This window comes from Oncorhynchus tshawytscha, linkage group LG08 (genome assembly GCF_018296145.1).
Source record: "Oncorhynchus tshawytscha isolate Ot180627B linkage group LG08, Otsh_v2.0, whole genome shotgun sequence".
Classification (NCBI taxonomy): Eukaryota; Metazoa; Chordata; class Actinopteri; order Salmoniformes; family Salmonidae; genus Oncorhynchus; species Oncorhynchus tshawytscha.
Genome location: NC_056436.1, coordinates 41,201,080 through 41,226,823, shown reverse-complemented (window position 1 = coordinate 41,226,823; position 25,744 = coordinate 41,201,080). Strand labels below are relative to the sequence as shown.

Genomic DNA, 25,744 nt, shown 5'->3' with positions numbered 1-25,744 from the left:
ATAACACAAACAATTATACGTTTTCATGTCTTTATTGAACACACCGTGTAAACATTCACAGTGCAGGGTGGGAAAAGTCTGTGAACCCTTGGATTTAATAACTGGTTGACCCTCCTTTGGCAGCAATAACCTCAACCAAATGTTTTCTGTAGTTGCGGATCAGACCTACAAAACAATCAGGAGGAATTTTGGACCATCCCATTCTTGGGATGTCTGGTGTGAACTGCTCTCTTGAGATCATGCCACAGAATCTTAATCGGGTTGAAGTCAGGACTCTGACTGAGCCACTCCAGAAGGCGTATTTTCTTCTGTTTAAGCCATTCTGTTGTTGATTTTGGGTCATTGTCCTGTTGCGTCACCCAACTTCTGTTGAGCTTCAATTGGCGGACCGATAGCCTAACATTCTCCTGCAAAATGTCTTGATAAACTTGGGAATTCATTTTTCCGTCAATGATAACAAGCTGTCCAGGCCCTGAGGCAGCAAAGAAGCCCCAATCCATGATGCTCCCTCCACCATACTTTACGGTTGGGATGAGGTTTTGATGTTGGTGTTCTGTGCCTTTTTTTCTCCACACACAGTGTTCTGTGTTCCTTCCAAACAACTCGACTGCAGTTTCATCTGTCCACAGAATATTTTGCCAGTAGAGCTGTGGAACATCCAGGTGCACTTTTGCAAACTTCAGACGTGCAGCAATGTTAAAAAAAAACAAAAAAACAGCAATGGCTCTTTTCGTGGTGTCCTCCCATGAACAACATTCTTGTTTAGTGTTTTACATATCTTAGACTCATGAACAGAGATGTTAGCATGTTCCAGAGATTTCTGTAAGTCTTTAGCTGACACTCTAGTATTTGTCTTAACCTCATTGAGCATTCTGCGCTGTGCTCTTGCAGTCATCTTTGCAGGACGGTCACTCCTTGGGAGAGTAGCAACAGTGCTTAACTTTTTCCATTTATAGACAATTTGTCTTACCATGGACTGATGAACATCAAGGCTTTTAGAGATACTTTGGTAACCCTTTCAAGCTTTATGCAAGTGAACAATTCTTAATCTTAGGTCATCTGAGATCTCTTTTGTTCAAGGCTTGGTTCACATCAGGAAATGCTTCTTGTGAATAGCAAACTCAAATTTTGTGAGTGTTTTTTATAGGGCAAGGCAGCTCTACCAAAATCTACAATCTTGTCTCATTGATTGGACTCCAGGTGAGCAGACTCCTGACTCCAATTAGCTTTTGGAGAAGTCATTAGCCTAGGGGTTCACATAGCAGGTTTGGGAGTCACTAGAGGCTAGGGGTTCACATACTTTTTCCAACCTACGCTGTGAATGTTTAAATTAAGTATTCAATATAGACAAGAAAAATACAATAATGTGTGTTATTAGTTTAAGCGAGTTTAAATCCAGGTAATTCCAAAGGGTTCACATACTTTTCTTGCCACTGTGTATCTACATTGAAATGTTCATCATCTGACAGAAATATAATAAAGACTGAAGAGGTTGTTTTTAAAAAAAATCAGGGGGCCATTTTTCACAGGTTGAAACATGTAGGTAAATTAAAGAACTTGAGCTGCTCAGTTTGGCAACTTAAAAGATACTGATAATATCAGAGTAGTAATAACATTAGAAAAAAAGTCTTCATATTGGACACAAAAGTGCTCAGTTCTACAAACCTTCGAGAAGTAGCTTATCATTCGTTTTTGTGGGGAAAGAGGTCAAGCAAGGAAGTGAAAAACCTTGGTCTCTCAAGAACCACTACAGGCCTTTGGTGCTGCAGCTGTTTAATGGCTAGGTCGCCACAACCTGTAAGAGCCTTTTCTAAGATGACGTGTAAGTTCTGGACTGATGTGTATTCTCCTGTCCTGGGAAGAGGCTTAAGTGGGGAAGAATGAGCCAGCCTGCTACAGGTAGTAGTGAGTCCCACCTGGCTGTTCTCCTTTACAAAACAGCTACGTCTGTAGGAATCCCGCCGCCGAGCTGACACCACAGGTGGATCAGGCCGGGGGTTGTTGGAGTGTGAAGCCTGGGGCCTCTCAGCATCCTTATCCTTGGAGTTCTCCTGTATGAATTTCAGGAAAGATGACTCGAATCCCATAGGTCTGTAAGTAGCCAGGTCAAATGTGCGAGGGGTGGGGCTTTGAGGCTGGGGGTCCTTTGAAATGGGAGGGTGCTCAGGGAGCTCGTTCTTACGTTTAAGTGGCTGGCGGGCTTGAGGGGAGGGCAAGGGCACAGAAATGTTTGTTGGTTTGCCACCATCTTTGCCTGAACTGTCCAAGAAGCTCTCATCAACACAGAATCTGAGGGAGGATGGGGGAGAGAGATCAAGAGCCGGTGGGTTTGAGGATCTTCGCCTTGGCCTCGCCTCTTGGCTGTGGCTGTTCTGAGTAGCAGGGTCCTCCATGTGCCCAGAAGGTTCTCCATAAAGCAAGTCATCTGCACTGACCAAAACATTCCTCTCAGCAGTTGGCTCCTCTTTCAACCCCAGTGGGTCATAGTCATCCAGTGTTTCTGCTTTGATGGAGTGTAGACTCATAGGCACAGATGGACCACCAGGGTTCTCTGGCTCTGCTTGATACTCCATCTTCAGAACTCCGTTAGGTGCCCTCGTCATATCAGGCCACACAGACAATACAGTATTCCTCTGTATCAGCTCCTCCAGTTGCTCTGCTCTAAACACAAGCTTATCCTCATTCAATTTGAAAGCCCGATTGGTTAATTTGTGGCAATTCAAATAGTGACGTCGCATACTACGTATAAATTTGACTACAGAATCACAACCCTGCACCATGCATGGGTACGCTTCACGTTGACAGCGATCTTGGCACATCTGCAAGGCCTCCTCATGGGAACGGAAGACCAAATCTTCAAACTTGTGTTTTGATTTAGACTCTACAATACTTTGGTCAACATTCAAAATTTCACCATCATCTTCATCATGCTCTTCACTAGTTTCTTCAGCCTTAACATCTTCGGGAGACTTTGGGCAGTGTCTCAGAGATTGCCCGAGAGGTAGTTTGGTTGCATCTTTTTGTGGCGTAGAGGATGTGAAGATAAACTTTTTTTGGCAACCAGTGACTGAAGTGTCATTGTGAGTATTCTGGAGACGCAATACAAGTGAATCATAGTAATTGAGGTGGCTAGAGAGTACATGTTTTTTCAGACTACTGCTTTGGGTGAACACTTGTGTACAGCCCTCATACTTGCAGTACATGGTCGCCTGGTAAGGATAACTCTTTCTGTGATGCTTTAGGCTACGGTTCACCTGGTAAGGATGCTCACTCTCCAAGTGACGCACCAGGCTACTGTTCAGGAGGTAAGAGGCATTACAGTTGGCGTAGCTGCACCTAAACTTCTGTAAAACTGGGTCTTCTGAAAGCATGGAAGGACGTCCCATCACCTGTGAATGATGCTTCTTCTTGTGGCGATAAAGACTGTAGGTGTGACAGAAAAGCATCCCACAGTCCTTGTGCTTGCACATATAAATGCTGCCCCTGCCCCTTTGCATATCTCCATCCTCACTTTCCTCCTCAAACTGATCCTGCACAGAAGATGGCGCGTGACTCCATTTCGTACTCTTGTCTCCAGACTTAGCAAATTGTACAACGTTTTGTCGCCTCCACATTATTTTCTTTTTTAGGTACTTCTGCTGCCAGGAGGGGTGTTGCCAGGTGAGGGTCTGAGAATTTTGTATAAACGAGACTGTGGGCTTGGTGGGTTCTGGGGGTTTACCCCGAACCCACTTTTTAGACCAGCTCATTTTCTCCACAACTGCCTCGCTAAGTCTATGAGTCTGAAGATAATGAACCCTCAAGTCGGTCTTCTCTCTATGGCATTTGAAGCAGAGGTGGCACTTAAATGTCAGTGACTTGAGGATCTTCATTCCTTTCACCTTCTCCTCTGAGAAGTGATGCTTGTTCATGTAGTGGCGCCTTAGGGTAGTGCTAATCACACATCTAAAATTGCAGCCATTAAGCTCACATAAGTATGGTTTAGTAGAAGCTTGCAAAACATAAGGGCTGATCTGGTCTGACTCTAAGTGTTGCTCTGAGGGTAGACTGTTGGCAACAGATGGTTCAACGTTTGATGTCAATTTCCTCCTCTCACCAACAGCGGGTAGAGCTCTCTTTTGCAATAATACAATTGGGGACCTGGTGCCAACACCCTGATGGCAGGATATATTTGATGTGGTGGACCCTGACATTGGGTGGGAGGGCTCAGTATATCCATTTGTAGAGTTGGAGGGAGTCAGACTAAGCTGGCTAAGCCCAATCAAAATCTCTCTTAAATGGTCATTATCATTGGCAAGGCATGATGGGGATGTTGTGGTGTTCTTAATAAGGGAAGGGCAAGCATTTCCCTGGCTTGATCCCTTCATTAGCAGACAAGCTGCATGTTCATGTTTGTTCTGGTCATCATTGTCCTGCTCTGTTTTGACCTTTAGACCTTTAGATTTCAAGCCCACTTCTTTGTCAAGACTGAGTTCCTTATTCTCTGCCTTGAAGTGCTCTGGATGAATACACCTCAGGTGCTTGTGAACATCTCTGGCTTTGGAGAAGGTCAATCCACACCTCTCAAAACCACAAGTGAACTTTTTTCCATCAAAGCACACAGCAACCGAGGTCATTGTGCCTTTGGGCTCCTTGCAGCTCGACACATGTGACGAGGACGCACTGCATGTATAGGAAGTAGCATTGTTTCCCCCACTGACTACCTCCTCCAGTGCAGTCTTTCTTTTACAATACTTTTTGGGTCTGGCTATGTCCTCAGTTATGGAATCAAGATGTTTTATTTTGGCCTTCCTCTGTGCCTCAAAGTCTTCCTCAGAGAAGGTAATGCCGTGTGTGGCTAAATGCCTGCTGAATTCCTTTTTAGAAAAGTAGAACTTTTTGCATTCAAGGCTTGTGCAGCTGTATGCAGCATCACGAAAGTGCTGTGCTTCATGGTGGTATACCTGCCCCAAGTCAGAGAAAGAAAGACGACATCCTTTGAGCTCACACTGGTAGCTAACTTGATAGCCATGGCTATGCTTATGTGCAACAAGCTTATTGGCGGTGCTGAAACGAGCACCACAACCTGTGACCATACAAATGTAAGGCAGGTCACCGTAGTGCAAACGCTGATGTCTTTGGTGGTGATAGGCAGACATGAAGTGGCGCCGGCAGTAAGTGCACTTTTCCCTACGGTCTTTCATTTCAAAATAATGTTTCACGTTCTGGTCCCCAACGTGGTATTCAGATTTTAAATGCACACCCAAGTACTTGGAATGCTTAAAAGTCTTTGTACAGTGAGTGGCAGGGCATGTATATATGTCATGATTCTGCAATTCAAAATGAAAGTTAATGTAATCAAATGTGACGTTATCTTCAAGTCCAGGGTACCTGCGGGCAGATGAAGCTTGTTCTAGAATGTGCTCCAAAACATCAGGATCATGTGTGGACTGGTAGTACAGCATTAAGGAAGGATCAAGAGCAATCTCAACAGTCTCCAAGTCGTCGTCCTCCATTTCCTTATCCCAATCAATCCTCTTTTTGTCCTTTCTCTTTTGCCGAGTGCTTCTGGGTGGCATTCGAAGGTGCAGTTTAGTATGTGGGATAAAATCTTTTCTGCTTTTAAACTTCTTCAGGCAGACAGGGCAGGTGAAAACACCGTTGTTTTCATGCCTCTTAGAGTGAAGAAGGATTCGCGTTTCAGTAACACTTTTCTTACAAATCTTGCAGAGGAACTTGTATTTCTTCTGAAGTGAGCCCTGCTCAACATCTGGCTTCAAAGGTGGTTTACTGTCCCACTCATTTTCCTCATCTTTATTATGACCATCAATGCCAACAATTGTCCGATTTAAGTATTCTCTTGGCATGTCAACAAAGCCCCTCACCACCTCCTCCTTTACATCCTGCCCAAGACTACTCTCCTGTCCCCCCTCATCCTCATCTTCCTCTGGCTCAGGGTCAAGCCCCAGCAGCCTGATGCACTGATGCTTGAGTGTTTTCCAGTCCCAGAATTCAGGGTCGAAAGGCCAGTGGGCTTTAAGTGCCAGGATCAGTTCACACCGCAGAGAGTTGGGGATGATGGAATTTTCCTGGTCATACTTCTGATCGGTCTGCAGAGAGAGCTCTTCAAGGGAGCTGAAGGCCACATGAGAGAGGCCTAAAAGAAACTCTGTCAGCTGGCAAGCACGCAACACCTCAAGATCGTCTGGTAGGAGGCAGGCTAAGGTCTTGCACACAGAAATCCTCGTCTCTGTGCCCTCTTGGTCTGGGAGCTGTAGTGCTTTAACACATAACTCCACAGATGAAGCCAGACCAAGCACCTCTGCCTGTAGAAGAAATGGGGGAAATCAGTGGCCTACAAATGTAAATTTATTTTCAAAACAAATATTTCACTAAAATAACAATTCAAAACCGCTTAACAATTTATTGCAATGACATTCAAAATCAGAGGGAGAAAAAGCGGTATTTTTCTACCTCTGTCCGAATGACGTGCACAAGGAAGAGCAGATGGTAAACGGTCTTAGCAATGGCGCCTAGCTGCAGGCAACGCTCCAGCAGTGATTCCAAAGATGGGTCAATCCTTCTCTGAAGCTTACTCCAAAGCAGTGTGAGCTCCCTAGAAATGAAGCCGCATAGAGAAATATACATTAGAAAGACCCCAAAGCTACACACCAGCCCAGAACTAAGATTGGGTTAAGATTATTCAGGGTTCCTCTGCAAATAAGATCCTTTTTTTGCGCCTAACATGCATTCACTTCAATTTATCCATATGCTTCCCAAGATTTGACATTGACTACTAAAAACACACCAGGAGCAGTACAGGCTTTGCTGCTGCAGCTGTTGAGTTAGGAAGGTGGTACACAGGATGAAGGCCGTGTTTTCCTCTCCCTCAGTCTCCAAACTGCATGTAATATCCAGCACATCCTTACAGTCCAGTCTGGATATCTGTGGGATAAATAATAAAGGCCAAATCATGTATAGAACTACAGTTTTATGGACCATATCACTTACATCTCAAGGGCGAATGAGTTCATACTCTACTTGTGAAGATTGCCCAACACACAACTGTCAGATTCACTATGCCATCACATTTTCTTTCATAACAGCTTTCTCTGAACGCTTATTTAAATAGCAGTATAAATAACATAACTGAGCTGAGCTAAAAGACAAATGATGCTGTTCTCACAACAACACACTGACAGACCTCCATGATGGCCTCCTCACCGGGCAGCAGGTGGCAGAGGAGAGAGACGTAGGTCTGCCGGAAGGTGGTTTGGTTGGAGACAAGGTGGCATTCGGCACAGGACTTAGCCAGCACAACAGCCTTCGCCACCTCCCCCACTTTCTCCAGGTGTTTGACACGCATCTCCATGAAGCCCTCCCCCTCCAAGGCGATGTACGCCTCAACTGAAGGAGAATGACAGAGCAGCAGTAGCTTCAAATACTTAAAAATCACAAGATTAGCCTTATCAGTCACTGCTGCTTCTTTGTGCAGCATTACCGTGTCAATGCATTAAGGTGGTGATACTGACCTTCCTCTATGTTTGTGGGGCGACCGGTGAGAAGGGCGCCAAGGACAGGGTTACTCCACGCTCCCCCCTCTCCTGTGATCTGGAGCAAGGCTTGCAGGTCTGTGCTCCCATACTCCATCAAGGCATCATGGGCCACCTGCAAAACCCGTGAGAACACACACAAAGAAAGGGGTCGGGCCACAAATGTCCCTTAAGGGAAGAGACGGCGTGGTAAAGTTGTTCATGTAGGACAGCCCTCACATCAAGAATTGGATTGGATATAAAATCACTTCCTCAACCTCTCTCAATTCCCCGGCCCCAGGTGGTGAGGGTAGGCAACAACATTTCCACCCCGCTGATCCTCAACACTGGGGCCCCACAAGGGTGCGTTCTGAGCCCTCTCCTGTACTCCCTGTTCACCCACGACTGCGTGGCCACGCACGCCTCCAACTCAATCATCATCAAGCGGACGACACAACAGTGGTAGGCTTGATTACCAATAACGACGAGACGGCCTACAGGGAGGAGGTGAGGGCCCTCTGAGTGTGGTGTCAGGAAAATAACCTCACACTCAACGTCAACAAAACTAAGGAGATGATTGTGGACTTCAGGAAACAGCAGAGGGAACACCCCCCTATCCACATTGATGGAACAGTAGTGGAGAGGGTAGTAAGTTTTATGTTCCTCGGCGTACACATCACAGACAAACTGAATTGGTCCACCCACACAGACAGCATCGTGAAGAAGGCGCAGCAGCGCCTCTTCAACCTCAGGAGGCTGAAGAAATTCAGCTTGTCACCAAAAGCACTCACAAACTTCTACAGATGCACAATCGAGAGCATCCTGTCGGGCTGTATCACCGCCTGGTACGGCAACTGCTCCGCCCACAACCGTAAGGCTCTCCAGAGGGTAGTGAGGTCTGCACAACGCATCACCGGGGGCAAACTACCTGCCCTCCAGGACACCTACACCACCCGATGTCACAGGAAGGCCATAAAGATCATCAAGAACAACAACCACCCGAGCCACTGCCTGTTCACCCCGCTATCATCCAGAAGGCGAGGTCAGTACAGGTGCATCAAAGCTGGGACCGAGAGACTGAAAAACAGCTTCTATCTCAAGGCCATCAGACTGTTAAACAGCCACCACTAACATTGAGTGGCTGCTGCCAACACACTGACTCAACTCCAGCCACTTTAATAATGGGAATTGATGGGAAATGATGTAAAATATATCACTAGCCACTTTAAACAATGCTACCTAATATAATGTTTACATACCCTACATGATTCATCTCATATGTATATGTATATACTGTACTCTACATCATCTACTGCATCTTTATGTAATACATGTATCACTAGCCACTTTAACTATGCCACTTTGTTTACATACTCATCTCATATGTATATACTGCACTCAATACCATCTACTGTATCTTGCCTATGCCGCTCTGTACCATCACTCACTCATATATCTTTATGTACATATTCTTTATCCCCTTACACTTGTGTCTATAAGGTAGTAGTTTTGGAATTGTTAGCTAGATTACTCATTGGTTATTACGGCATTGTCGGAACTAGAAGCACAAGCATTTCGCTACACTCGCATTAACATCTGCTAACCATGTGTATGTGACAAATACAATTTGATTTGATTTGGCTAATGTGCTCTCATGCGCTCTCAACACATTTACTTTTTAATCAAACAGACCCCATCCTTTACCTGAACAGAACGGTAAAATTGAACCCAGGCCTCATAAGGGATTTCATTTTCAGGCACAGACAGCAACAGTTCAAAACAGCTCCTGAAAGCAAAATAACAAAAGGACACAATGAGGGACAAGTGACAACTTGTGAAACTTCACGACACAATGTTATCCATTTCTAACATGCAGCACACAAAAAAATGAAGAAGACATGCCTTTAAAAAAAAGAAGGCTATTTATTGCAGCACACAGCAGAAAGTGCGGTACTGCTCAGGTTTAAAAACATTTTTTTTATATGTTAGTACAACCATAACAGTTTCAAACACATTATTACTCTTTGAGTTGACTCACAATGCCAGTCTCTTTAACACGAGGGCCACATTATCAGAGTCTGCGGTGAGGTGTGGCCTTGCAGCAGCGAAGCAGTTGATGGACAGGCAGTAGACCTCCAGAAGGGGAAGACCATGCTCCACAGAATTCCTGCTCCCAGCATAGTGCATCAGTGCCTGCAAAGACAGTCATGGAGGAAAGAGGTAAAAAAAAAACACACACTTCCAATGACAAGTTAGTTATAAAACTTATTTTTAATTTTTTTTATAAACATAACGACTTAGCCAACAGCTACAGCTAGCTTAACACTCAATTACTTTCCAATTAATGGTTCAGCAGCCATACTGAACCCAGTTTAGGGTTATCCTTTTTGTTACAATGGTCTCACAATCTTGCCAAAATAGAGGAAAAAGCATAGCAAACTATGATACTACAATTTCTGTAGGAAAAAAAAAAAAAAACAGTCCTGATTTCCAAATTATGTCAGAAAGGAAGAGGCGAAGCAAGAGGATTAACCAAAATCGCAACAATACAGCGATAAGCAGACAACGTTTTTTTGTATGGGACATCTATGAGTGTCAAATTTGGTCAACAAAAAAATGTAATAGCTATTTTGCTAAGTGAGGCCTATTTTGTAATGTTTAGGTTGGGAGAAATGTACCGATATACAGTGCGTTCAAAAAAATATTCAGATCCCTTCACTTTTTTCAGATTTTGGTACGTTACAGCCTTATTCTAAAATCGTTTCAATTGTTTTTTTTACCCTTATCAATCTACACACAATACCCCAAAATGACAAAGCGAAAACAAGTTTAGAATTTTTTGCAACTTTGTTAAAAATAAAAAACAGAAATACCTTATTTACATAACTATTCAGACCCTTTGCTATGAGACTCGAAATTGAGCTCAGGTGCATCCTGTTTCCATTGAGATGTTTCTAATACTTAGAGTCCACCTGTGGTAAATTCAATTGATTGGACATGATTTGGAAAGGCACACACCTGTCTACATAAGGTCCCACAGTTGACAGTGCATATGTCAGAGCAAAAACCAACCAATAAGGTTGAAGTAATTGTCCGTAGAGCTCCGAGACAGGATTGCGTCGAGGCACAAATCTGGGGAAGGGTACCAAAACATTTCTGCAGCATTGAAGGTCCCCAAGAACACAGTGGACTCCCTCATTCTTAAATAGAAGAAGTTTGGAACCACCAAGAGCTGGCTTCCCGGGCAAACTAAGCAATCGGGGGAGAAGGGCCTTGGTCAGGGAGGTGACCAAGAACACAATGTTCACTGACAGAGTGCCAGAGTTCCTCTGTGGAGACGGGAGAACCTTCCAGCCAGACAACCATGGTAGAGTAGAGTGGCCAGACAGAAGCCACTCCTCAGTTAAAGGCCCATGACAGCCTGCTTGGAGTTTGCCAAAAGGCTCCTAAAAGGACTCTCAGACCATGAGAAACAAAATCTGTTCTGATGAAACCAAGATTGAACTCTTTGGCCTGAATGCCAAGCATCACGTCTGGAGGAAACCAGACACTGCTCATCACCTGGCCAATCAATCACAACAATGAAGCATGATGGTGGCAGCATTATGCTGTGGGGATGTTTTTCAGCGGCAGGGACTGGGAGACTAGTCAGGATTGAGGGAAAGATGAACAGAGCAAAGATCAAAGAGATCCTTGATAAAACCTGCTCAAGAGCACCTTCCAACAGGACAACGACCCTAAGCACACAGCCAAGACAATGCAGGAGTGGCTCCGGGACAAGTCTCTGAATGTCCTTGGAGTGGCCCAGTCAGAGCCCGGACTTGAACCCGATTTAACATCTCTGGAGAGACTGAAAAAAGCTCTGCAGCAACGCTGACAGAGCTTGAGAGGATCTGCAGAGAAGAATGGGAGAAACTCCCCAAATACAGGTGTGCCAATCTTGGGTCTTCTTGGGTATGACGCTATGAAACTGTAATCACTGCCAAAGGTGCATCAAGAAAGTACTGAGTAAAGTATCTGAAAACTAATGTGATATCAGTTTTTTATTTTTATAAATTAGCTAAAAATTAAAATAAATTTTAAAAAACTATTTTTGCTTTGTCATTATGGGTTATTGTGTGTAGATTTATGAGGGGAAAAAAACAATTTCATCTGTTTTAGAATAAGGCTGGAATGTAACAAAATGTGGATAGTCAAGGGGTCTGAATACTTTCTGAAAGCACTGTACGTGGAATTCTGGAAACTTTCAGAAAAACGCTTTTTATATCAGAGTTGTGTCTTGTTCACATGCGTATCTGCCCTGTCATTGGCTAGAATGTTCCCAGCTGATCTCACCTCCTCCCGCCTGTCTTCCACCTTTGCAGACATTTATTTCCATTGTTAGAGCAGTCAGTCGACTATCGTGTCAATATTTTTTTTAAATATATTTCACCTTTATTTAACCAGGAAGGCCAGTTGAGAACACGTTCTCATTTACAACTGCAACCTGGCCAAGATAAAGCAAAGCGACACAAACAACACAGTTAAACATGGGATAAACAAACGTACAGTCAATAACGCAATCGAAAAATCTATATGCAGTGTGTATAAATGTAGATCTATATAATAGATCATCTATATACACAATGTGTGCAAATGTAAATCTATATAATAGATCATCTTTGATTATGTATACTTGCGTATGGCATTTGACACAAATGTACACATCAAATTTGCTTTATTATGTTAGTGATCAAAAAAATGTGGTTGAACCACATCAACTAGCTAGAAGGCATGTTTTTGTAGAGTGTGATAGGGTCAAATTACCTTGTTTACAGCAACTCGATTTTGAAACAAGATCTGCTGTAGCTAGCGAGTTGTAATAAATAACGTTTAGCTAATAAATGCACTAGCTTCGGCCAAGGTAGCTGCTTTTAGCAATGCTAGCATTTACACACTAGCGTTGCTAGGAATTAGGCCTAGTTGCAAAAAACAGAATTGTCAACCGGAAGCCATACTTAGATATTTACTCTGCCGATTGTCCGTAGGGTTGGTCGTTATGCAAGGAGAAATTGAGAAAAAGACAATGGAAAGTTTACTTAATTATAAATTCTACACATGGGTGTGTTGTAGACCCAGTTCCTCTCCGTTTACCCCATGTCAAAATGAAATAAATTCTGTTTAATTATACGCTCTGTATTTTTTCTCAAATTCCCCCCTGCATAAGGACCAAGTCTACAGACAATCGACAAAGTTAAAAATGTATGTTTTTTTGAAGCAGCTATGCCTAGGGTGTAGTGATGTGCGGGTTGACTCATAATGCAAATATTGTGTGGATGAAGGGCGGGTGGGTGGCAGGTGGAATAAAGAGGAAACAGTACCTTAATAGTTTAGTGCAATTTATATATATAGGTTGCAGTTAGTTAAAAAAAAAAAGCTATGTGGCATTAGTGTGCAAGCCTAAGCTTTAGGGCTGAACTGTACGCATGCCAAATTGCCTACACGGCAATCGGCAAATGCTTTTGGGAGCGGGCAGAAAAGGTTTGTCAATCTACAGTCAAAAAGCTGCGAAATGGAGAGATAAAAATAAAGGGAAGGACATAAAAGTACCAGTGTCGGCTATGTTGTGTGTGATGATTGTGATTGTCACAAGATGGGGAATTCAAATAAGCCTATGGCACGTCAAGGGAACTGTTCAGATGGGTTTAATGGAAACTGAACAGTGACTGTAGGTCAATAACCTCTCACATAGCCTTCATATTAACTACTGCAGAATTGAGCATTTCTTGCAGTAAAATGATACACCAAATGTAAGCTACATTTTGACTTGGGAACAGGAGTGGAGTTTTTGACGCATGCGCAGTTAGCACCTCTACAGATGGTATCTATCTTTATTAGCATCATAAAAGCTGCAAGTATTTCAACCACATAAAATATGCATCCAAGCTGAACTGAAATCTTATCATAAACGTTGGGTCGTTTTCACAGCTGTAGTGGAAGAATGAGAGAAGGTGATACTGGCGACTGGTGACTTGCAGGCACCGAGGCCCAGCGTGATGACTCAATCACGATTTATGACATTGTTTGGATGGCTGACCATCTGTGGACTATCACAGGGGTCAAACACACCTTATCCGTGTCTTTCTCCGGGGAGGCATGTTCCCACAGAATCCTGTGAGCGCAAACACCGTTGAAGGAGTGAAATCCTGGCCTCCACAATCTCCAAACCTCAACCAAATTGAGATGGTTTGGGATGAGTCAGACCGCAGAGTGAAGGAAAAGCAGCCAACAAGTGCTCAGCATACGTGGGAACTCCTTCAAGACTGTTGGAAAAGCATTCCAGGTGAAGCTGGTTGAGAGAATGCCGAGTGTGTGGAAAGCTGTCATCAAGGCAAAGGGTGGCTATTTGAAGAATCTCAAATATATTTAGATTTGTTTCACTTTTTGGTTACTACATGACTCCATGTGTTATTTCATAGTTTTGATGTCTTCACTATTATTCTACAATGTAGAAAATAGTAAAAATAAAGAAACTCTTGAGTAGGTGTTCTAAAACTATTGACCGGTTAGTGTATGTGCATATTATTGTGTGAGCAGATGGAGTGAGTGTTGGTATGCGTGTTGGAGTATCAGAGTTCCACTCCAGCCATTACCACGAGCCCGTCCTCCCCAATTAAGGTACCACCAACCCCCTGTGGGCAATAGTGTGTAGGGCACTGTGTATGTATAGAGACATTGCAAAAATAAGAATAAAATACAGAGGCCAACTCAGTCTGTTTAGGCATTTCATTAGTTATTTAGCAGTCTTATGGCATGGGAAAAGAAGCTGTTCAGGAGCCTGTTGGTGTCAGACTTGATGCACCGGTAGCGTTTGCTGTGCGGAAGCAGAAAGAAGTCTATGGCTTGGGTGGTTAGAATCTAACTATTTTCCCGGGCCTTCCTTTCACACCGCATGATAGGTCCTGGATGGCAGGGAGCTCGGCACCAGTGATGTATTGGGCTGTGCGCACCACCCTCTGTAGCGCCATGCAATTGAGGGCGGTGCTATTGCCATACCGAGCAGTGATGCAACCAGTCAATATGCTCTCAATGGTGCAGCTGTAGAACTGAGGATTTGAGGGCTTATGCCAAACCTTTTCAACCTCCTGAGGGAGAAAAGGTGCTGTCGTGCCTTCTTTACAACTGAGGAGCATTTTAAGTTCTTAGTGATTTGGACACCGAGGAACTTGAAGCTCTCAACCCGCTCCACTGCAGCCCCATTGATGTGGATGGGGGTGTGATCACTCCCCCTTTCCTGTAGTTTACAATCAGCTCCTTGGTCTTACTGATTTTGAGGGAGAGGTTGTTGTTCAGGCCCCACACTCTCAAGTCACTGACCTCCTCCCTGCAGGCTGTCTCATCGTCTCATCGTACCACCGGCGTGTCGTCAGCAAACTTGATGATGGCGTTTGAGTTGTGCGTGGCCACGGAGTCGTGGGTAAACAGGGAGTCACAGGAGCGGACTAAGTACACACCCCTGTGGGGCCCCGTGTTGAGGTTGGAGGTCAGACAGTTGTTGCCTACCATCACCACCTGGGGTTGGCCCGTCAGGAAATCTAGGATCCAGTTGCAGAGGGAGGTGTTCAGTCCCAGGGTCATAAGCTTTGTGACGAGATTGGAGGGACAAGTGTTGAACGCTGAGCTGTCGTCAAAGAACAGCATTCTCACATAGGTATTCCTCTTATCTAGGTTGGTTATCAGTGTGGAGTGCAATTGAGATTGAATGATCTATTGAGATTGCGCCATCTATATCCATCTGTGACGATGGAGTTCATGTGTGCCATAACCAGCCTCTCAAAGCACTACATGCTACAGGGCGGTAGTCATTGTGGCATGAAGTCAGAGTTCTTGGGAACAGGAATGCATGTGGTTAGCTTAAAACATGTGAGGATTACAGACTGGGACAAGGAGAGGTTGAAAATTACAGTGAATAAATCTGCCAGCATTATTTTTGGTGGATTTTGTAGTTTCAAGCTAGTGAGTTGAACATTCTTCATCAAGAACATGGGCAACATTTTATTATTGACAATGAATGAGGTGGGAAGGTTGTTCCCTTGTCATATACAGTGGCAAGAAAAAGTATGAACCCTTTGGAATTACCTGGACTTCTGCATAAATTGGTCATAAAACTTGATCTGATCTTCATCTAAGTCACAACAAGAGACAAATACAGGCTTAAATTAATATCACACAAAAAAATTATATGTTTTCATGTCTTTATTGAACACACTGTGTAAACATTCACAGTGCAGGGTGGAAAAAGTATGTGAACCCTTGTTTTAATAACTGGTTGACCTTACTTTGGCAGCAATAACCTCAACCAAACGTTTTCTGTAGTTGCGGATCAGACCTACACAACAGTCAGGAGATGCTCCCTCCACCATACTTTACAGTTGGGAGGAGGTTTTGATGTTGGTGTGTTGTGCCTTTTTTTTCTCCACACATAGTGTTGTGTGTTCCTTCCAAACATCTCAAATGTAGTTTCATTTGCCCAAGGAATATTTTGCCAGTAGCTCTGTGGAACATGCAGATGTTCTTTTGCGAACTTTGGACATCAGTGTCTTCTTCTGTGGTGTCCTCCCATGAACACTATTCTTGTTTTGTGTTTTACGTATAGTAGACTCGTCAACAGAGATGTTAGCATGTTCCAGAGATTTCTGTAAGTCTTTAGCTGACACTAGGATTCTTCTTGAGCATTCTGCGCTGTGCTCTTACAGTCATCTTTGCAGGACGGCCACTCCTAGGGAGAGTAGCAACAGTGCTGAACTTTCTCCATTTATAGACTATTTGTCTTACCGTGGACTGATGAATATCAAGGCTTTTAGAGATTCTTTTGTAACCCTTTCCAGCTTTATGCAAGTCAACCATTTCTGAGATATCTTTTGTTAGAGGCATGGTTTACATCAGGCAATGCTTCTTGTGAATAGCAAACTCAAGTTTTGTGAGTGTTTTAGCTTTTGAAGAAGTCATTAGCCTCGGGGTTCAAATACTTTTTCCAACCTACACTGTGAATGTTTAAATTATGTATTCAATATAGAAAAGAAAAATACATTAATTTGTGTGTTATTAGTTTAAGCAGACTGGGTTTGTCTGTTGTTGTGACAGATGAAGATCAGCTCTAATTGTATGACCAATTTATTGCTACAGTTACTATCAATATATCATTAAAAATTGTTTTCCAGATTGTATTTTGGCAATTATTTTTCGCAATGTGAATATTGGGTCGCTACTGGGACAACTTGGTTCAGTTTGGGTCCCAAGGCAAAACCAGTTGAGAACAACTGGTCTACGGCACACTTGCATGCGGTGTCGGAATAGGATCGAATCCGACCTACTGCCTGCCCCTTTGACACAACCTCTATCTTTCTCCACTGTCATCCCCGCTCTCTATCTGTTCAATAAAGTCTGAAAAGATCTTTTAAATATACTTAAAAAATGTAAAGATAAACAATAAATGCACTAGCTAGGAAAGATATTTATTTCCTGGCTACCAGTCCACATCGCTCTGGCCAACTGACGTTTCTTCTCCACAATGAGTCTGGATTTGCCTCCCTCCAACGTTTTCTAGAATGCGAACACATTCTGATCATTCTGATTGGTCAGAGAAACTGATGGTTTGGGCCAGAGCCGGCCTACAAGATATCGTTATCAATTTTGATACTCTGATTGGTTAAAGACTAGCCAATTGCCGATTCATTTGTTTTGTACAATGCCTCTTATTTTGAAGTCACACAAACAACATCTAGGGTAGTGTTGTCACAATACCAAATTGTTGACTTTGATACCGATATGAGGTTTAGTATCACAATACTCGATACCTCCAGCAAAAAAAAAAAGAATAAAAAGGCATATTAGCCAAAGTCACAGAATGGCAGATCTTTTTATTATTATTATTATTAGATATTTTATTATTATACAACCATACAATCAATTTGACTGATTATTTAACCACATATCATAATGGTAATCCTTTATTCGAATGGTAAATCTCTCATCTACTGATAAATTGGGTAAATCAAAATGTTGCCTAGGCCTATTCACAATAGGTAAATGCAGTGTGTGCATGGATTGAGTTTTTGAGCTTGTTTATGCTGATTTCATAGGGCTACAGATTTTTTTAAAGTTTCCCTTCCATTTTGGGACTTATTTTATTGTACTGATTAACACTATTGCATAGAAGAAGCAATCTCCTCTTTTATAAAAGTGTGCTGTTTCTTTAAGACTAATGATATCATTCACACACACATTCAGTACAGGATGGAGCAAATATGATCTTGACTGGGAGAGACGCGAGGTGGGGGAGATGAAGTCAATTAATAAAGCTTTTGGTGACAATCAGCTTTGAAATCACCAATATTTTGCGTTACGTTTTACATAAACAATGTAATAGGGTAGTGAATTGATGTTAGCTGTAAACTAGCAAGGAAATTTAACCCACAAAGCAGGAAACTACTGGGATCTTTCTGCTTTGTACAAAGTGTTCTAGTCTGTATAGGACATTGTTTTGCGAACAGTAATGAACAGTTTCAACATTTCTACATGCCGCGTTGCATTATTCAAGTGTGTTAACTTCTGTGCTGCATAAGTGATGATGCAGCCCAGACTCTCAGTGATTGCAGTGGTTTCTCAGAATAGGCTAGAGCTAGCAATGAGTAAGTGGAGCAGGCTCGTGCTATAAGGGGACATCGGCTTCGCTGAGAGAGACTTGATCCTCTCTCAACCAGTAGACGACGTGAGACATTTGAAAGAAGTACCAAAAGTAAAACATATGAATTGAAAAAGTACCAACGTTTCAGTATACCATGCAATACTATTGTAGGGTGGCATTTTCAAACAATGTATGTAGCGATCGATAGAGCAGCAGAATTACATTCAGGGTGAGTTGTCAGACAAAGCTAATTGATAAGTAATGAAGAACTCTTGCCCTGAAGGCCAGTCATAATTATACTAAACCCTGCCTATTTCTACCATGTATCTTCTCAAATCTGATGTTAAACCTAACCACACCAATAACCTTAAACTAAGACCAACAATCAAATTGTTGTTTTCATGAATTTTTACAAAAGACAATTTTGACTGACTGTTGTATTAACTAGTGACAACCCTGCAGGCCTATTCACATGCATGCCTCCAAGTGCCTGATTTCCAGCTAGCCCTGATAAACAAAACGTGATGCCATCCAGCCCAGTTCAGCTTTTACTGTAAACATTTAAAACGTTGCAAAGAGCAACAAGATAAACTAGCTACTTGTTTCTATGTACTGGATTTAGCATAAAAAATATTTTTGCAAGCCTTATTGTCATCCTGGAGCACTGACCATCTTCCTCTCTGACTAGCCCTTGATCAGGACTCAGTTCCAATGCATTACACATTATAGGCTGACCACACCGCTGCGTGCGAGCATTGCAAAATAATTGTAGAAATCTATGTTATTCAATAATTGCGCCAACGAGCGTCTGCGTTGCCACGGGCTGAAATAGAAGTCATTCCTATTTCTGACGCAGATCGCGATGCAAGTCCTGCCTCTCCCATCTCCTCATTGGTTTATAGAAGCAGGTACCCAGGTGCCATCTCCTCATTGGTTACACCCACGTCGGTGATTGAAAGACAACCTGTTGCCGTGGTAATACTATGAAAGTGTAGATGCCAATCACCATATAAGTTAAAGATGAAAAAGCCTGGAAGGAGGAGAGATGATTAGAAACAATTCGGTTGACCGTTTTCATGTGCGGATTAATTGTCAGAGTAGAGAACCTTGTTATTTTACCTGAAATGCACAACCTAATGTTTATGTACCAGGACAAATTAGCTAGCAAGAGCAAGCTAGCTAAATAGGACAAATTAGCTGGCTAAATTGCCATATATGTTTAACCCTTTTCGACCTGTCCACAAATGAATGTAATTTGTTTAGATATTGTAACCTGCGTGTCGTGATCGCTTTTGGTGTAGGGGGACAAAATACATTTAAGCACGATGGCGCACGCGCGGTTCCGTGTAAGTCATTGTTCAGAGCGCGACGCTCTGCCTGAACATCAACACGCATCGCTTGCCGTATGGTTTTGGAAACATTAAGGACCTTATCTGTCATATTGGCGCGTATTTTTTTTGTAAACAAAACGTTAAATTGATAGACCTTTATCGGGTTAGGGTTCCCAAATGGCCATATTTCAATGTAACAGCGCTTGTTTCGAAAACAAAGTTAAGATAGTTAATTAGCACAGGTATGCATGTAAACGGAAGACAGAACAATACTGTAGGCTGCAACTGTGTCAAAACAGTGTACAGTAAGTGTCTTTTGCCTTTGTGAAATAGTTTTGATGTGATATGAATGTAGAGGGATTTATGTTTATAGAACTGTAACGTTATTGCAATTGATAACCGTTTCATGTTTAGATGGAGCATTATTTGGTTGTTTTGGCTTCCAGAACATAAGGTCCTTGGACTAAGGTGTAACGTTAGGCTCCTTTAGTCCAACACTGGGCTACTGTACCTCAAGCTTGTAGAACAACCATGTTAACATTGCTAACGTTAACTAGCTGGCTAGAGTTAGAACCACTGACGATTGCATGTTGTCTTTTGCACATTGAAGGCATGTAATACAGCTGTGTTATACTTTGCGTTGCTTATAGTCGTGCATTAATGTAGATTGTTCGCTTATCCTGGTAAATGTTCTACCTAGTTAGCAACTAAAGGCCATATTGGCGCATACAGCCAACATCGTTCCTTTTCCTTTCAGTTTTGCGTGCACGCTAGTTACCTGGCAGAAGTTGTCGCAATATTCGGTGGAAGATATTTCCGAAATGTCTTGTTGCCAGAGCGTTGCTTCCAGCGCTCTCAAGGTAGTCAGCAAGCCTTCCGTGGCGACGAAAGTTTCCTCGGCAGTATTAGACAGCCGATTACTCCAGTCGGGTGCTGGTTCAACATCACTATCCGCCATCCTCACTCCCCGCCACCGCGCGTATGCAGCCTGTCATGTGATCGGCGTGCACTCACCACTGCTCCAGGTAATGACATTTGGTTATGGTAACTATACCTTTCATCTGTTGTTCCACCATATTTTTTTTGCATAGGAATTTAATTTATTGTAAACGACTATATATTCTATTCAATCACATACTGCTGGAAAAAAAATACCCCCAAATAGTCCACTCCCAGAGACGCTGCAATTCTACACAGTTAGAGTATATTAGTGTCAAAGCCTGCTGTACTACAGGTAGATAACATAAATATATATTTCAACCTTTATTTAAGTAGGCAAGCCAGTTAAGAACAATACGAATTCTTATGTTTAATGACAGCCAAACCCCCGAAGACGCTGGGCCAATTGTGCGCCGCCTTATAAGACTGTGATACAGCCTGGTTTTAATCGTTTGTAAACATTTTAATCAAACTATTATATATGAATCTATCTGCAATGGTCGCATTATTGTGTGCATGTAACCGTACTCAATGTTTTTGTGTTGTCATGTAGCTTTTAATTTATTGAGCAGTTGTATTGTGTAGGCCCACGGCACATGTTGATACGCTTGCAGCAACAGGGAAGGTGCGGACTTGTCGCTACATAATGAATATTTATACAGAGTACATTTTAAACGTAATTTGTAGCTATATTTCCCATAAATATTTTGCACCAATTGTCTAGTAGAGGGCATGTCTGCGTTTGTCTAATACGTAATGTAAATTCAACATGTCTTGTATCTGAAAAACACAATTGTTATTTTTCTTCTAACATGTTAAATGTTTTTAGCTGTATTTAAAATAAGTGGACACATTTTTTAATACATTTTTTTTTTACTAATATTTTATAAATTGAACAGTTGAAACACGTATATACACGTATACCACGTATTGTTTTTTTTTTTACCCCCTGTCGTTTTATTAGTGGGTTGGATGTCTACCACAGCTGGTAGCAAGCTCTCAACCCCCAACTTAAAGCATTATTTGTTTGGCTCACAAATTCATGTTCCTCCCTCCCCAACCTGGTCTCAGAGCATTTAGTATTATTCTGTATGTAAATCCGAAACATGACATTTAGTATGGTATGCTACCTTCCGTATGGTATTTATTAATTTGTGGATGTCCATCACCCATTTCCTATGAAATATTACAGCCTTATTGTAAAAGGGATTAAATAGTGTTTTCCCCTCATGAATTTTGCAAATGTAGAAAAAATAAACTGAAATATTACATTTATATAAATACTCAGTACTTTGTTGAAGAACCTAAGGCAGCGATTACAGCCTTGAGTCTTCTTGGTTATGACGCTACAAGCTTGGCACACCTGTATTTGGGGAGTTTTTCCCATTATTTTCTGCAGATCCTCTCAAGCTCATCAAGTTGGATGGGTAGTGTCGCTGCACACCTATTTTTAGGTCTCCAGAGATGTTCAATCGGGTTCAAGCCCGGGCTCTGGTTGGGCCAGTCAAGGACGTTGAGACTTGCCCCGAACCCACTCCTGCATTGTCTTGGCTGTGTGCTTATGGTCGTTGTCCTGTTGGAAGGTGAACCTTCGCCTCAGTCTGAGGTCTTCATCGAGGATCTCTATGCCTGATTGGTGGAGTGCTGCAGAGATGGTTTTCCTTCTGGAAGGTTCTCCCATCTCCACAGAACTCTGGCGCTCTGTCAGTGAACATTGTGTTCTTGGTCACTTACCTGACCAAGGCCCTTCTCCCCGATTGCTTAGTTTGGCCGGGCAGCCAGCTCTAGGAAGAGTCTTGATGGTTCCAAACTTCTTCCATTTAAGAATGAGGGAGACCACTGTGTTCTTGGGGACCTTCAATGCTGAATAAATGTTTTTGTACCCTTCCCCAGATCTGTGGCTCGACACAATCCTGTCTCAGAGCTCTACGGACATTTACTTCAACCTTATTGGTTGGTTTTTGCTCTGACATGCACTGTCAACTGTGGGACCTTATGTAGACCTGTGTGCCTTTCCAAATCATGTCCAATCAATTTAATTTACCACAGGTGCACTCCAATCAAGTTGTGGAAAGATCTTCAAGGATGATCAATGGAAACAGGATTCACCTCAGCCCAATTTCGAGTCTCATAGCGAAGGGTCTGAATACTTATTTACATAAGGTATTTCAGTTGATTTATTTTGAATGCATTTGTTTTGTCGTTATTGGGGTATTGTGTGTAGATTTGAGGGGGAGGGAAACGATTTAATCCATTTTAGAACATGGCTGTAACGTAACAAAATGTGGAAAAAGTCAAGGGGTCTGAATACTTTCGAAAGGCACTGTACATCTCCTTGCATTGTCAACTAAACAATTCAATATTCATTTTGTAATATAGTAAATAGCCTAAAGGCTAGCTTAGAAACTAATGTAACATTCAACCTTAAAATGAGTAATAGTTCCATGTCCACATTGAGGTTACCGTTAATATAAATTCTTATGTATTCTATGTATATATATGTATTCTTATGTAATGATATTAAGCGTGCATGTTCAAGATAGCATGCATAGGTCATCGCAGGTCTGTGGAGATTTTTAGTTGCTCTAAAAATCTGTACAGAATCTTGAACGAAAGCACTGACCGACAGCGAACGTCAATGGATGTTGAAATTCAGACATCTATTTTTTACAAGTTTGAACAGTACAGTCAGGGTGATTCTAAGGGCCTGTGACCCTAAAAATGGGCCCTAAAAAATGACCCTAAAAAATGACATTTAGGTTCAAACAAAATTCAATATTCAATTATTAACCTATCATCATTAATATCATATTTTATTTACAATGTATTAATAAAACTAACGGTTTCTTTTTCTTTTCTTGTTTTTGGCAAAAAAAAAGTACACATCCAGAACTGTACTTGCTAGCAGTGAATTGCTAGTGAGGAGTGCCGGTAGAGCATCATGTCTCAGCTTCCTAAAGATAAATCTGGCTTCCAAAAACGGAAAGACCGGAGAAAGAAAAGAAAGGGCGACAGCATGTCATTCAATTTTTCACAGAGGAAGGTGGGTGTAGTCCGTGAATGGTGGAAATTAACCTGTTAGCTTAGTCCATATTGAAATAGGCACTTTTTGCTCCCCCAACATTCGTTAGTTTCTTAATATATTGACAGAAAATTCGGTGTTTACATTTCGCTCCTTTAGGCGACATTTAATCAATGCAGGCAAACTTTTAGCAAGTTATTTGTTTTAATATGCTTTGTGTTGTAGTCACGACAGACAAAGATATAAATATATACAGTTAAGCATATATTGTCAACCAGCACATTAATAAAGTAAGTAACAACTGGTTTCCGTTTCCTGTGTAACATCAATATGAGTAACATCAATATTGCTACATGTTCTCTTTTTTCTTTTTAAAATATTTTTTACAACAAAGGCAGACTCCACCTAACTTTGGCTTGTAGTCCATGTCTGCGATAAATTGGAATGTGAACTGAATGTTTGTTTACTGTCTCTGACTGTCCATTTCTTTTTTTTACCTTCACACATTCTTTCAGGTGTATATGTCTTCGGATGGCCCTACCAGACTTTGTGTGGGCAGTGTTGATTACATCAGGAGGTGCTTGACCTGAGATGTTTGGATCTTCTTGTTGAGGTGCAGCATTCAACTCTAGATTGTGTTCAGTACCCTGCTGGGCGTCAGCTGGTGCTCTGTTTACTGGCTCTTTGCCAGGCTCCTCAACAGTGGGGAAATCCTTTATTTCACTGCTCTTCCTCAGGTGTCGCCTGTACCTCCTGAAGACTTGGCCCTGTTCTGTCTTCACCTCGTAGGACCTTTGCTCCACAGGTCTGACTACTGTGGCCCTCTGCCACCACTGTTTCTGTCCTGTGAGTGGCTGAACTCACCCTGTCATCTCGTTGCAGCTCTGTGAGATCTTGAGCGGAGGTGTCGTAGTACTCCCAAAGGGGGAGGAGTTAGCCTGTAAAGTAATGTAAAGTAATGTCATACTTTCCAGGTCCATACCCAAATAGTTCGAACTTCTAATTTTAAAAATGAATCTCTCCAGAAATAAGTCTCTCACTGTTGCCACCTGCTACCGACCCCCCTCAGCTCCCAGCTGTGCCCTGGACACCATTTGTGAATTGATCGCCCCCCATCTAGCTTCAGAGTTTGTTCTGTTAGGTGACCTAAACTGGGATATGCTTAACACCCCGGCAGTCCAACAATCTAAGCTAGATGCCCTCAATCTCACACAATTCATCAATGAACCCACCAGGTACAACCCTAAATCTGTAAACAAGGGCACCCTCATAGACGTTATCCTAACCAACTGGCCCTCCAAATACACCTCCGCTGTCTTCAATCAGGATCTCAGCGATCACTGCCTCATTTCCTGTATCCGCTACGGGTCCGCGGTCAAACGACCACACCTCATCACTGTCAAACGCTCCCTAAAACACTTCTGTGAGCAAGCCTTTCTAATCGACCTGGCCCGGGTATCCTGGAAGGATATTGACCTCATCCCGTCAGTTGAGGATGCCTGGTCATTCTGATCCACCTCTACGCAGACGACACCATGCTGTATACTTCTGGCCCTTCCTTGGACACTGTGCTATCTAACCTCCAAACAAACTTCAATGCAATACAACACTCCTTCCCGTGGCCTCCAACTGCTCTTAAAACGCTAGTAAAACCAAATGCATGCTTTTCAACCGTTCGCTGCCTGCACCCGCATGCCCGACTAGCATCACCACCCTGGATGGTTCCGACCTAGAATATGTGGACATCTATAAGTACCTAGGTGTCTGGCTAGACTGTAAACTCTCCTTCCAGACACATATCAAACATCTCCAATCTAAAATCAAATCTAGAGTCGGCTTTCTATTTCGCAACAAAGCCTCCTTCACTCACGCTGCCAAACTTACCCTAGTAAAACTGACTATCCTACCGATCCTGGACTTCAGCAATGTCATCTACAAAATAGCTTCCAATACTCTACTCAGCAAACTGGATGCAGTTTATCACAGTGCCATCCGTTTTTTTATTAAAGCACCTTATACCACCCACCACTGCGACCTGTATGCTCTAGTCGGCTGGCCCTCGCTACATATTCGTCGCCAGACCCACTGGCTCCAGGTCATCTACAAGTTCATGCTAGGTAAAGCTCCGCCTTATCTCAGTTCACTAGTCACGATGGTAACACCCACCCGTAGCACGCGCTCCAGCAGGTGTATCTCACTGATCATCCCTAAAGCCAACACCTCATTTGGCCGCCTTTCCTTCCAGTTCTGTGCTACCTGTGACTGGAACGAATTG

At 42.6% G+C, this 25,744-nt stretch overlaps 1 protein-coding gene and 1 long non-coding RNA gene across 2 annotated transcripts; one reads left to right on the top strand and one right to left on the bottom strand.

The window, feature by feature from the left end:
* Positions 1-986: 986 nt before the first annotated feature.
* LOC112256473 (zinc finger protein Rlf) lies at positions 987-20,519 on the bottom strand. The gene is made up of 8 exons (XM_024429763.2): positions 20,287-20,519; positions 9,550-9,704; positions 9,216-9,297; positions 7,512-7,647; positions 7,184-7,386; positions 6,788-6,924; positions 6,454-6,595; positions 987-6,305 (listed from the first exon to the last, which is right to left on the bottom strand). Exons 1-8 carry the CDS (start codon positions 20,464-20,466, stop codon positions 1,683-1,685), a joined length of 5,658 nt encoding a protein of 1,885 aa, XP_024285531.1. The 5' UTR covers positions 20,467-20,519; the 3' UTR covers positions 987-1,682.
* On the top strand, positions 19,498-24,462 carry LOC112256474. Its single transcript, XR_002954418.2, has 4 exons — positions 19,498-19,813; positions 20,266-20,533; positions 23,327-23,490; positions 23,985-24,462. It is a non-coding gene; the product is annotated as an uncharacterized LOC112256474 (long non-coding RNA).
* The last annotated feature ends 1,282 nt before the right edge of the window (positions 24,463-25,744 follow it).

Excerpts from the sequence above, each read along its gene's own strand:
- LOC112256473 (XM_024429763.2), bottom strand. The coding sequence starts at position 20,466 with ATGGCGGATAGTGATGTTGAACCAGCACCCGACTGGAGTAATCGGCTG. Across the intron at positions 9,705-20,286 it reads ATTGCGACAACTTCTGCCAG|GCACTGATGCACTATGCTGG; the intron begins GTAACTAGCGTG and ends CTGTCTTTGCAG. Across the intron at positions 9,298-9,549 it reads GTGTTAAAGAGACTGGCATT|GAGCTGTTTTGAACTGTTGC; the intron begins GTGAGTCAACTC and ends TTTTGCTTTCAG.